Below are 13,502 nucleotides of genomic sequence, written 5' to 3'. Positions count from 1 at the left end.
CCCCCCTCCTTCTTTGTCTTTTTCTTGCTGGGCAGCAGAGCTTTTCGGAAGCTCTGGTGAAGGCGCTTTTCCACACCAGCCATATTGCCTGGATGGAGACTAAATGTAAATACCTAATTAACAGCAGTGACTAGGAATAGCTTGCACAGTAGTAGAAGGCTCAAAAATAGTCCTGTCCTGGGTTTTCTAGGGATTGACCTCATCATCACAAATGAGTAATGTTGGTGGCAGGAGGACAGAGCTCCAGTAAACAACGTCAGTGCAAGAAGTCTGGAAAGACATTGGCAAGGCTGTGGTTGGGACAGATTGGAGAGTCTGCCTGCTCAGACGAGAGAGCCATACGGAGCACATCACACCTGTGCGACACAATCTGTACTAGCTGCCCACTGTTTCCAAAACAGTGATTTTTCTGCTTTAGGTGAATTCTGCATTTAATATGTTGATGTCTGTGACTATGGGTGGTGTTAAAAGCAATAGCGAACATTTAGTCCTGGGCTTAACTGACCTTGCAGGGGTGGGAGTAGCAGGCTCAGTCAGCTGTGCTTCTGAGAGGAGCGACCTGTGCCCTTTCACTGATGCCTGAGGGTTTTGGATGTTTCCCACAGGACTCTGAGCAATCCTTTATGGTTTGAGTCTTTACCAATCTCCTGCCGTGAGGCTGGACTTCTCTTCTTAGCTCTTACTGATTAAGAGGAACTTAGCACAGTGTCTGGCACAAGTAGGCACTTGGCTAGTTTTTTTATAATTAATTTTTTCTGGTTGGTGTAATAACCTTAGGATGCCTCGTTTCCAGCTCTTGCGATTCTTTCCCTTTGAATTTACATTGATCCGATGGACACAAATTATAAATCAGTCCATATTCTTCAGCATTATGCCAAGAATATTTATTTTTTTAATAAATTTCTTTTCTTAAAAATTTATTTATTTTATTTATTTATTTTTGGCTGCGTTGGGTCTTCGTTGCTGCACGTGGGCTTTCTCTAGTTGTGGCAAGCGGAGGCTACTCTTCGTTGTGGTGTGCGGGCTTCTCATTGTGGTGGCTTCTTGTTGTGGAGCACGGCCTCTAGGCACGTGGGCTTCAGTAGTTGTGGCTCACGGGCTCAGCAGTTGTGGCTCACAGGCTCTAGAGCGCAGGCTCAGTAGTTGTGGCGCACAGGCTTAGTTGCTCCGTGGCATGTGGTATCTTCCCAGACCATGGCTCGAACCCGTGTTTCCTGCATTGGCAGGCAGATTCTTAACCACTGTGCCACCAGGGAAGTCCAAGAATATTTATTTTAAAACAATCATCTCTCTATTTTGTCTATTTTCTCCCTCTCGTTTCTTCAACTTTGTTCCTGTTGTTTGGTTCTCCTAGGCATAATTTTGCCACTTGGAAGATATTTTTCTTAAGTTTCCGAGTATGATGTTGGCAGCGGTGGTGGTGTGCGTGGGTGAGAGGTGGGAAGGTGGTAGGGGGGTGGTTCCTAAGGAATATGCTATGAATTTCTGAAATAGGGTCTTGGATAGCTTTTCATCTCCCAAACTGCATTCAAAAACCTTAAGTCTGGTGGATAACTCTGTGAAAATAATTAATTGGGCAAGTCTCAATATCTTCTTCAAAGAGAGATTAATTTATGTGCCTCCTACTACTTCTTTATGTGTCACCTGTTTAACTGTTGATAGGAGAGCCCAGAACCACTGGTGGTATTAATCCCTGAGAGCAACAGGGGGACGAGTTGGGGGGTTGATGACAAGGATGATACCATCAAGTCAGTTTCAGATGATAAGTGATTTTCTCTAACCTGTGCTCACATTTGATTGGATACTTACAAGTTAGTTTGGGGCACTGGGTAAATCTGTTAGATTAGGATTAGGTTAATATTGATAGTTGGATGGTATAGGAAGAATTTCTATTTTATATTTTTGTATTAAACTCCCTTGAATTTTAATCTCTGTATTTTTGTCTGTCCTCGTTTAGGATTATAACTGGGTGATTTATTTTTCTTGTAAATGCTTTGATTAAAAGTAAGGAGGGATTGGTACAGATTAAAGATAGCTACGCTGCTGCTTTTGTTATTTCTGTTGACCTGTCTGAAATTTGGCCAATCTTCATAGCTTTGAATCCAGTTCATCACAGAAGCTGGGAATCGCCACAAATGATCTGATGCATGATAGGATTGGGTTTTAATTTCACTTTAGTTGATGGATTGATTAATTCTTGGAGCCTTGTTATTGTTTCAGCACACTCTAATAGCTGGATGGTGGTACTGGATCCTGTGAAGCCTGGTGGACCTTATGAAGTGATGGCACAGCAGACTCTTGGGAGGAAGAACTTCACCCTGAGAATTCACGATGTCTTATTTGGAGATGTCTGGCTTTGCAGTGGGCAAAGTAACATGCAAATGACTGTTTCACAGGTAATTTGCAGAGTCTCAGTGTTAATAATGTTGATACAAGAAGAGAAAGGAGGAAGAGGAAAGGGGCAAGGAGGAGAAGGAGGTAGAAGCCTTCTTTTTCTACTGTGTGCCAAGATCTGTTCTAAGTGCTTTCTTTGCATGTGTTAATTAATTTGATTAACAACTTTATGCGATAAGTACTTATATAATATTCCCATCTCACAGATGAGGAAACTGGCCCATCTGAGGTTAAGTTCCCTGCCTAAGGTCAGAGTGTAATTGTGGAGCCAGGATATGAATGCGACCCCAGAGCCTGCTTTCTTAGTCACGGCTAGTGTGTCAGTGTGTGGGGCACTATTTTCTCACCTTTCTGGGCTAAAGGCAGAAGCGAGAGAGTATCTGATGGTAATGGAGATTTCATATCAAATTGAAGGCAAAGTAGATTACTCTTCTTTTTGATTGGTTTAGAAGATGAGCTTCTGGAGAGAGCCTAGGGAATCAAAACAATTAGATTTTGTTTGAATGCTGGGCAGCTAACATACTCTGTCTTTTGTTGTTATGGAGATTTAAAAATTGAGAGTGAATGTTGGCTTTGCCTCTTACTAGTTGTATGGCTTGGAGCAAATCACTTGGTGTTCATGAAACTTTGTAAAACATGCTTTTAAAAAATTGTGGTTTAAATGAATATAACATAATGTGTATCGTTTTTGGTAAGTGTACAATTCAGTGGCATTAAATATATTCACAGTGCTGTGTGTACCCATCACCACTATCTATCCTCAAAACTTTTTCATCATCCCAATGTATACTCTGTACCCATTAAGCAATAAATCCCCCCTTCCCCTTCCTCCTGCCTCCTGGTAACCTCTGTTCTGCTTTCTCTCTATGAATTTGCCTCTCCTAGGTACTTCATATAAGTGGAACCATACAATACTTGTTCTTCTGTGTCTGACTTATCTTGCTAAGGATCATGCTTTCAAGGTCCATCCATGTAGCAGATATCAAACTTTTATCCCTTTTTATGGTTGAATTGTATTCCATTGTATATGCCACATTTCGCTTATCCATTCATTTATTGATGAACACCTGGGTTGTTTCCACCTTTTGGCTATTGTGAGTAATGCCGCTATGAACATTGATGTACAGATATCTGTTCCAGTTCCTGCTTTCAATTCTTTTGGATATATGCCTATGAGTGGAATTGCTGGGTTAGTTCTATATTTAACTTTTGAGGAACCACCAAACCATTTCCACAGTGGCTGTACCATTTTACATTCCTACCAGCAATATACAAAGGTTCTAATTTCACTGCATTCTAACACTTTACTTTCCGTTTTCTTGATTATAGCCACACTAGTAGGTGTGCAGTGGTATCTTAATGTGGTTTTGATTTGCATTCTCTAATGACTAGTGATGTTGAGTATTATCTCATGTATTTATTGGCCATTTGTATGTCTTATTTGGAAAATTGTTTACTTAGGCCATTTGCCCATTTTTGAATTGGGTTGCTTGTTGTTAAATTGTAGGACTTATTTGTATCTTCTAGGTATTAATCACTTGTCAGATACACGATCTGTAAATATTTTGTCTCATTCTTAGTTTGTCATTTCACTTTTTTGAGAGTGTCCTTTGATACATAAAAGTTTTTAATTTTTATGAAGTTCAGTTTATCTATTTTTTCTTTTGTTGTCTATGCTTTTAGTATCATCTTCTTGAAATTGTTGCCAAGTCCAATGACATGAAGATTTTCCCAATGTTTCTTCTAAGATTTTTTTGGTTTTATCTCTTAAGTTTAGGTCTTTGATCTGTTTTAATCACTTTTTTGTGTATAGTGTAAGGTGAGGGTCTAACTTCATTCTTTTGCAAGTGGATATCCAGTTCTCCCAGCATCAATTGTTGAAAACACTGTCCTTCGTCTATTGAATGGTCTTGGCACTTTTTTCAAAAATCCATTGGCCATATATATGAGGGTTTATTTCTTGGGTTTCTAGTCTATTCCATTGGTCTATATGTCTCTTCTTATGGCAGTACCGTACTGTTTTAATTACTGTAGCTTTGTAGTAAGTTTCAAAGTTGAGACATGTGAGTGTTGCAACTTTATTCTTCTTTTTCAAGATTGTTTTGGCTATTCAAGATCCCTTGTAATTCCATATAAATGTGAGGATATGATTTTCCAGTTCTGCAAAAAAGGTTGTTGGAATTTTGATAGGTATTGTGTTGAATTTGTAGATTGCTTTGGGTAGTACTGACATTTTAACAATGTTAGGTCTTCCTATCCATGAACATAGAACGTTTTTCCATTAATTTATATCTTCCTTATTTTTTTTCAGTAATATTTTATAGTTTTTCAGTGTACAAGTCTTTTACCTACTTGGGTAGATTTATTCTGAAGTATTTTTCTTTTACATACTATTATAAATAGAACTTCTTTCTTAATTTCCTTTGAGGATTGTTCATTGCTCATTTATAGAAATGAATGATTTTTGCATTTTGATGTTGTACCCTGAAACTTTGCTGAATTTGTTTATTAGCTCTAGTAGCTTTCTTCTAGGTTCTTTGGGATTTTCTATGTATAGGAGCATATTATCTGCAGTTAGAAATAGTTTTACCTTTTTTTTTTTTGCAATTTGGATGCCTTTTATTTTTTTATCTTATCTAACAGCTCTGGCTAGAACTTCCAGTACAATGTTGAATAGTAATGGTGAAAACAGACATCCTTGTCTTGTTCTTGGTCTTAGGGAGAAAGCTTTTAGTCTTTCTGTGATGTGACCTGTGGGTTTTTCATAAATGCCTTTTATCATATTGAGAAAATTTCCCTCTATTCCTACTTGTCTTAGAGCTTTTTTCATGAAAGTTTGTTGTATTTTGTTAAATGTCTGAGGCTTAGTTTTAATGACTATACTGCAACTATATCTGACCTAACTAACAGGGCCATTATGAAGATAAAACTATTTTGTTTGTCTCTAAAAGGCCCTTATAAATTGAAAAGTGATGTCTAAATATAAGATGTCATTATTTAAAAAAGCTTTTTATTGTAAAAACATCAAACACACACAAAAGTTAAGAGACTTATAAAGACCTATATATCCATCACCTAGATTGACAGTTGTGAGTATTTTGCCATATTTGATTTATCTGTTTGTTGTTGTCATTGTTGAACCATCCCAAGGTAAGCCGCGCGCAGACACCTTGATACTTCAGTTAGGGGTCATGTGTCAAATTGATATATATATTCATATATCAAATTAATATATATATATATATATTTTACACAGAAATAAGAGCTGTTGATGACTCTTTTTTTTTTTTTTTTTTTTTTTTTTGTGGTACGCGGGCCTCTCACTGTTGTGGCCTCTCCCGTTGCGGAGCACAGGCTCCGGACGCGCAGGCTCAGCGGCCATGGCTCACGGGCCCAGCCGCTCCGCAGCATGTGGGATCTTCCCAGACTGGGGCACGAACCTGCGTCCCCTGCATCGGCAGGTGGACTCTCAACCACTGCGCCACCAGGGAAGCCCTGATGACTCTTTTTGCTTAACTTTTTCATAGCCTAGGATTTCTTTTGTTAGTGTCAGTTTTTTTCTCTGTTTCAGTCATGGCCTTTGAAGATTAATTTTTCTTAAATTTTGAGAACTAGCATATTTTCTCCCTTATTGTAGCTATAGAGAGACTTCACTGGGCTCTTGTTTACCCTGATAGAATGTCGGGAGGAAGAGCACTACATGAGTTCCCAGATAGGGGATGGGGCATATACAGTACCCAGAGAATCAAATGGGACAGAACAAGGGAATGCCAACCTGCCAGTACATTGTCAGTGATGAAACTCATCTTGAGGTGTTCCTGTCCCCATTGCTATTAGAGGATAGGGCCCCTCTGACACACGATGAGTGAGGTCTCTTAAGTAAAGCTGGATAAAAAGGACATTGAAAGAGTTATCAAGGGAGAAAGTTTCTTAGTTGTTAATTGGTATCCTAGCAAGACAACGGTGGTAGAACAAAAGCTTTGGTGCTAAATGTCTTTAGCACTGAGATTTCTTTTTAAAAACAACTCCACTTTCTAATTGAACACAAACACAGTCTAGAATAAAGAGAGTGGATTTCTAGGTACCGTGTGATGGGGTTATTGCTTTTGGGCCTCAGAATTGTCATTGCTTTGTTTGTTTAGTGGAAGCTATCTGATTTAAAAATAAAAGTAAGTGAGACCATTGCTGTTTCATTTATATTAGGATCAGGGCTGGACAGTAGCAAGTTCATAGACATATTTAAAGATTATCAGCTTAAAATATTGCTGAAAAATGAGTAAATATTTTTTACTCAGTATCAGACATCCAGAGAAGTCAGTGTGAGTTAAATTCTTTGGCACATTTGAAATTGGGATTAGTTTTCTTTGCTTGTCTGTATTTTTTGATTTTTCTATAATGAGCATGAAATAACTATAATTTTTAAGAGCAAGTTAAAAAATCAAGAAATTGATATTCACCTAACTGATATCTTAAATATCTATCAAAGGCTCAGTTTACAGTAAAGAGGTACATTATATAAATAAGAATCTTAGGAATAAATGATTTAATTTGCATTATTCATCAGAACTAATACATTTATATACTTTGATGTGTACTTTCATTTGTTTCCTTTAATAGGTTAAGATCTTGAAAAGATTATCATCTTTCCTAGCTCTTTCTCTAAAACTCTGTTCCTCCTCAAGTTGATTTTTATTTCCTTGCCCTTTTTCCATTATCTACTTCTCCATCTTTGAGAAATATTTAAATTTGAGATTTAAAAATCTCTACAGCTGGACCATGATCTCAATTAATCTTTTTAAAAAAATTTATAAAATTGAGTCCTTGCACATACTTATGATTTCTTATTTTGCTTCTATAGCTTCTACCCCTTATGGTTTCTTCCTTTTTTTAACCAATTAATAAATAATGCTCCTAAAAAGATTCTACTCTGGACATAGCTACTTCCTTTCATTATTAGTTTTCTAATTTAAAAATCTAAATTCTTGCACTTATGTCTTCCTAACCAATATTTTACCTAGTCTTGCTTCCTGCCCTACTTAAGTATACGGAAACCTTTTGAATTTAAATGTTTATTAAACTGGACTTTAACTGGGCTCCCTTTTAACATAAGTGAATAGAAGCAAAATTGAAGTTTTATCTCTTGATAGAAAGCATGGTTTTATATAGAAGTGGGATTGCTGTTAACTCATTAAGGAAAACAGTATTTTCCTTAATGCTTTAATTACAGTTCTCTGTTTGCACAGAAAGGCATGGACCAGATCTATTTGTATCTGTACAGTCAGGTTTTCAGCCGCAGTCTGTGCCAGGGGATCTCATCCCATTTTCTGTCAAGCTTAATCAGATTTTGATTGTTAAGACAGAACACATTCTTTCTGCCTGGAATTTACTCTTAAGCATATTCTGTATTAAACTAGGGCTACAAGCTCTGAGATACAGGGAAATAGAAAAAAGATTCCATCTGAAAAAGACAAGTGTTAATTTTTTTTATTTGTTTGTTTTAAATCACACACTTAGTCTGCAAGACTGAATTTTAGGTGCTGACAGTACCAAAAGCCAAGTTTTCTAGTCTCTAAACACTCGGTAGAACTTTGTTTTTTGATCAAAAGGATGCTTCACATGACTCCTCCTTGATTCCACTTGCTCCTTTCCCCCCGAAGACTCCCAACACACACGCGCGTATACACACATAGAGTCTCTGTCTTTCTCCTTCTCTCCCTCCGTGTGACTTTTCTGAGGAGATAAGATTTCCACTATAACCAACCACTCTTCACAGTCAAATGAGGGAAATGGCAGATTGTATGCCCATCTTGTTGTTAGGGTAAAGTGGAATTTTAAAATCAAGTGTTATTTATAACACTGAGTGAGATGTTTATAAATGAAGGAAAGTCTAAATGTTCATCTGTCACCTCCTAAGTCAGGGTATGTCTTAAGACTTGGATATTTCTAGTTAGCTCAGAAGAAGATGGCCAACATTAGATAGAAAGCCCATTTTTCAATATCTCAGCAATCCCCACATTCCTGCTTTACAAATAGGGGAATTAAAATCCAGAAGAGAAGGGCTGGTGCCACGTTACAATACCAGATTCATAGGAGCTGTGATGACTGGCTTATTTGTAGTTATTTTCTCAACTAAATCTGCTATATTGTACTGTGGTAGAAGGTAAAGTAACATACAGGATCCAAATTCTTTTAAGTAAAGTTTCCCTGTGTCCTTCAGTGCGTGCACTTGTGTGCACATACACACACACATTCACACACATGCCTTGCTCCCCTGTGCAGACCTCATGCCAAGATTCTCTGAGGAAATAGATTCTTGACGTTTCTTCATTAATTCAAGAATGTAGTATAAAGGTTACAAAATGAACACCAGTGAGCAGCTGCTTTGATGGTGAACTGCGGGTCCCCAGAGAGGTGGTAGGGCTCTCCCAGTCGCTGCAGCCTTAATGACTTCAAATACCTTGGTATTCATTTACATCCTCATTTCAATACTTGGTAGAAAAATAATTACACTGAGGTGTTTGATGAGATGAAATTTGATCTCAGCAGATGGAGTAAGGCTTCCCCTCTCATCAGCAGGGAAACCAAGTGTCATTTAAATGAAAATCTTCCTGAAATCTCTTTATTCCTAAGTTTGCTGCCAATATCCCCAAGGAAATCCTTCCATCAAAAAGGCTCGGTGATATTGGGACAGGGTACCAATTTCAGAAGTAATTGTCATCAGATGCAGCAAGAATTTCCCCCCACCCCCATTTTTGCTAACACTTTCTGTGGCTTTCGAGCTTTGGCTTGAAATAATACACAAATGTGAGTTTGAAAATGGAAGTTTTCCAGCCAATGCTTTGGATCCAGTTCTGTGTGCTGGTAACAATAGAGGAGGATGCCGACCCCCCCCCCGCCCTGCTCCCCCCAATTCTGTTGGCCTTGCAGTACTCTACAGTGTTAGCAGCGGGTCGAAAAGAAAAGAGGCATGTTCCCTGCGCTGCCCCCCGAAACTAGCGTCTCATTGCGAGGAGGCACTGGAGTTCCCAGTCGGTGCAGAAGCTGGTGTGGGTGGAGAGAAGCAGTTTCATCCCGTTTCCATGGAAGCAACATACGATCCTTACTGCTTGGTGCAGAACTGAATTTCAAGGGAGGCGACTTTTTGCAGGTACTTGCTGCTGAAAAATAACTTCCCTGCCAAAATATACTGTGAGTGCATTAGTCTCTTCTTAGTCTTTAATGTTTATTTTACATGAAACTTGCCAGGGAAGATCCTGAACAAGCAGGTCTGGATTTCCTATGGAATTTTCCTGAGACCATGTGTGGAAGACCAGTAACCCTGACAGCCTAGAGCTGCCATTACCCAGGGAGCATTTCAGGCTGCGGCTCCCACTGGGACCAAAAGAGCCATTTCTTTTGCATCTGGCCATCTTATTGGCCACAGCAGGCTCAGCGGCAAGTCAAAAGGCGATTCAAGGGGCCGCGCATGTCAATGAAGTGCTCTGCGGAGGCACTCTGGCTGCTCCTACACTGCAGCGGCCAGGCCAGCTGTATTCTCTGTGGCGGGTGGGAGGGAAAGCCAGCCAGCTGCACACTCTGTGGCCAGCAGCCAATGGAAAGCGGCCCAGCCTCCTGTGCCTCTGGCTGTGGCAGTCCTGGCTCAGCTGGAGCTCTTGTTCCCCGAGGCCAGTGATAACTGACCTTCTGGAGGCTCCTGTTAGGCCTTTGTTTTGGGAAGACCAGACTGTCCAGGGGGATGGAGAGAAGACCAGGAAAAACAAACACTAATTAAAAAGCAAAACAATATATTTATGACACATTCTTTTTAAAATAAAGAGAAACATAACTACTGAAAAATCAGGATTGAAGGAGATAGCACTTACATGTAAGCCCAGAGAGGAATGATGCTTCATAGGACCAACAATGAAACCAGTTGGTGTAGCACACATTTGTGTCCAGAGGAACCCTAAGCCAGTCCTGTCACACTCTTGGCAACTGGTGAGGTTTCATAAAGTGCTTTGGGAAAAAGTGCTGTGTCTTTGGACGGACCCTTTTCTTTGTCTGGTTTCTCGGGACTGTTGTCAGCAATCACTCTGTACACCACCTTTCACACTGCCAGGCCTCCCGTGCTATTCTTGGGTGATTTTCCAGGACTGAGATGAGAAGATAAGCATCTTGAGGCTGATTTCAGGATGTTTCAGGAGTTCAAAAATCGTTTCTCAGGTGTGTTTCTTTTGAATATACCTCTCTCGTGGGCTATGGATTACATAAACTTACCTCCCCACGGCCTTTCTGGCTCCATTAAAAAAAAAAGTTAATGCCATGGCTTTATGTTAACAGATACTTTTTCTGAATAGAAGTATTTTCGTTTCAGGATATGGGTCTTCTTTAGCCTAAACCCATCCACAGCTCCTCTCATCTAACACAGACTTGTCCTTGAGATCTCAGATTTCATTGTGTTCCCACCTTCTCTGGGGACATGATTTATCGTGGTCTCTGTGGATCAAGGCGATCCGGACCAGCCCATCATTGGTTTTGATTATTCATTTGGTTTTGGTATCCTAAAGGCTCAGAAGGAGCTCGGAGGGTTGGCAGTCTTTACCAGGAGGCAGTAGCATCATTGACCATCCACTAGGTTGGTGTAAGAAATGACGTTCCTGCTTCTTTTCCAGATATTTAATGCCACAAGCGAGCTGTCGAACACAGCTGCCTATCAGTCTGTCCACATCCTCTCCGTGTCTCTCACCCAGGCTCAGCAGGAGCTGGAGGACCTTGCCAAGGTTGATTTGCAATGGTCCAAGCCCACCTTGGGTAAGTGATTGCTGGAACGTGTGCCATCTCTTCTGTGAGGGGCTGGTGCCCTGCTTGCAATCTGTGATCCTGAATTTGGTTCTGATCTATTTCATCCTTTTGTTCATTCTTACTGACCCCTCCCCCATTCCTGACGGTACCTGTTTCATACATTTCTTCCCAAGACTCCACAGTGAATCTTGCCCCCTTGCTCTGAGGAGATGGCTCTTCCTCCAACTTCGTCAGTCCCATTGAGGCCACTCAGCACGAGCTCCGCCAGCATCTCTTCAGCGCCTGACGCCCTCTTCTCCTCTTCTCTTTCTTCCTTTGTTTCTGTGTCTGAACACAGCTGACTCTTTCCTTTCAGGCCTGCCTCTGATGCGGGCTCTGACCTTCTCCAGGGCCTTCTCTTATCCCTCAGGCTCTGTCCTTTTACCCCGCTGTCCAGTCTGCACGAAATCTTTAGTTCAGGCTGCTCTGCGTCAGGCTCTGATCTAGACCCCGAGGGTGCAGCTGTGATTGGGGCAGACACAGTCCCCGCCCTCAGAGCTCTGCTTTTCTTTTATTCTAACAAAACCAAGGGAAACAAAGCATAACGCACACCCTTCTCCTGGTACCTCACCTCTCTCCTTTGCTCTGTTAAACCTTTTTAGAACGCCTTTTCATTCTTTTCATTGCCTTCCAACGTGTTCACTCTTTAACGCTTTATAATCTGGCTTCTGCGTCCAGGTCAACAACCGGTTCCCCCAAGGTTACTGCTGTTCTTCTACAATGCACTCTGGACACCCCGTAGCATCGGCACTGCTGACTGCTGTTTTTAGAAGCTGCGCCTTCCTCTGAGCTTGCTTGGTACTTCCTTTCCTTCGTTCTCCCTCTCTGTCCTCTCCCTGCCTGTTTCTTTGCTTTCTTCAGTCCCTTCCTCCAGACGTGGTCCCTTGTGCTCTTTCTGGTCCGTTTTCTCTTTCACCTGTATGTGCTTTACCTTGGTAACCTCAGTTGCTCCTACATTTTCAAGTATTAATTCATTCAGCCAATATTCGGATGCCCACTATGAGCTAGGCGCTATTCTAAGTGCTGGGGGTATAGCAGAGAATAAAGCAGGCAGGCACGCCTGGTCTCCTGGATGGAGCTCACAGTCTAGTGAGGGAATACAGAAAATGAATAATACAATTTGTAAATTATATACAAAGTATTGATACTATTCCGTATCACACTGTCAGAACTTTCCCTTTAAGAACTCAGGAACTGAATAGATTTGGGTGAATTTTTTAGTGAATCCTTTGGTCCGTGAACTCTTAATGCATGTCATCCAAAACTCAGGTATCGATTAGATTTGGATAAGGTATTATACCTTGCTGTCGGCTCCATTGCACTCTCTGAACTCAGAGACTCAAATTTTTGAGCATCAAGGGATAGGTTAGATGGTAGTGCTTGCTGAGACAGAAATAAGTACATAAAATACATCAGGGAAGGGGGGCAGTACTGCTGGGGCTGGGATGGGGTAGTGGTTTCCCACTTAGAGTGGCCACGGAGGTCCCAGCTGAGAAAGGCAGCATTTCCGTAATAACCTGACAGAGGTGAGGCCATGCAGGTGTGTGGGGAAGAGCCTAGTAGGTCAAGCCCCTCTCACATTTCCAGTCTCTGCAGCCTCTTCTACTGCCTTCATATCCCTGACTGCAGCTGGGAAGGGTCTCTGATTTTAAAGACTCCTGTAATTAGCTTGGCCCTATCTGGATAATTCAGGACAGTCGCCCCCTCTCTAGTCCTTACTCTTGAAAACACCTGCGATGTCCCTTTAGCCACATAAGGTTCATTCACAGGTTCCAGGCATTGGACTCCGGAGACCTCTGGGGGCTGTGCTGCCCACCACACATTCTCATTCTCACGCATTTTCAAGTGGCTTTCCATTTCATTTACTCCAAGATGTGCCTCTAGCCTCCCCTCCAGTTTTATCTTATACCATTCTCCTTTTGTAATCTATGCTCTAGGCAAATACTTTAAAAACTGTCCAGTTTTACGTGCCTTTGTACATACTGTTTCTTCTGCCTAGAATGCTAGCTCTACTTCCTGGACTCCTGTCTTTCAAGGCCGCCCAACCTCCCTCCCCTTCCCACTTAATTACCTCTTCCCTCTACCTGCCCATCAGTGAGTCACCTTTATTCCAGCTGCCCACAGCTACCCAGCACCAGCCAACAAACATTCACTGACTCTGCACTGGGTGCCAGACGTGGAGAATATAGAAGTCCTAATGGTTTAGTGGGGTGAGGGAAACACCGGGCACAGAGTATGCCCGGAGCACAGGGAAGGAGGTCCGCCCTCACCTGGCATTTAATGATCTG

General features: G+C 41.2%; 1 protein-coding gene across 6 annotated transcripts in view; it reads left to right on the top strand.

Moving 5' to 3' along the window:
- Positions 1-13,502, top strand: part of SIAE (sialic acid acetylesterase) — a 35,188-nt gene that overhangs the window by 9,694 nt on the left and 11,992 nt on the right. For 5 of the 6 annotated variants that reach the window (XM_060304221.1, XM_060304223.1, XM_060304225.2 and 2 more), the window contains 2 exons: positions 2,221-2,396; positions 11,046-11,184. In XM_060304221.1, the coding sequence (XP_060160204.1) occupies positions 2,221-2,396; positions 11,046-11,184 (315 nt within the window). The remainder of the gene's footprint in view (positions 1-2,220; positions 2,397-11,045; positions 11,185-13,502) is intronic. The other variant, XM_060304222.1, reaches the window with a different exon arrangement.

The sequence above is a fragment of the Globicephala melas genome, chromosome 8, assembly GCF_963455315.2.
Source record: "Globicephala melas chromosome 8, mGloMel1.2, whole genome shotgun sequence".
Taxonomy (NCBI): domain Eukaryota; kingdom Metazoa; phylum Chordata; class Mammalia; order Artiodactyla; family Delphinidae; genus Globicephala; species Globicephala melas.
The sequence above is the reverse complement of the archived record's forward strand: the minus strand, read 5'-3'. Positions and strand labels throughout refer to the sequence as shown.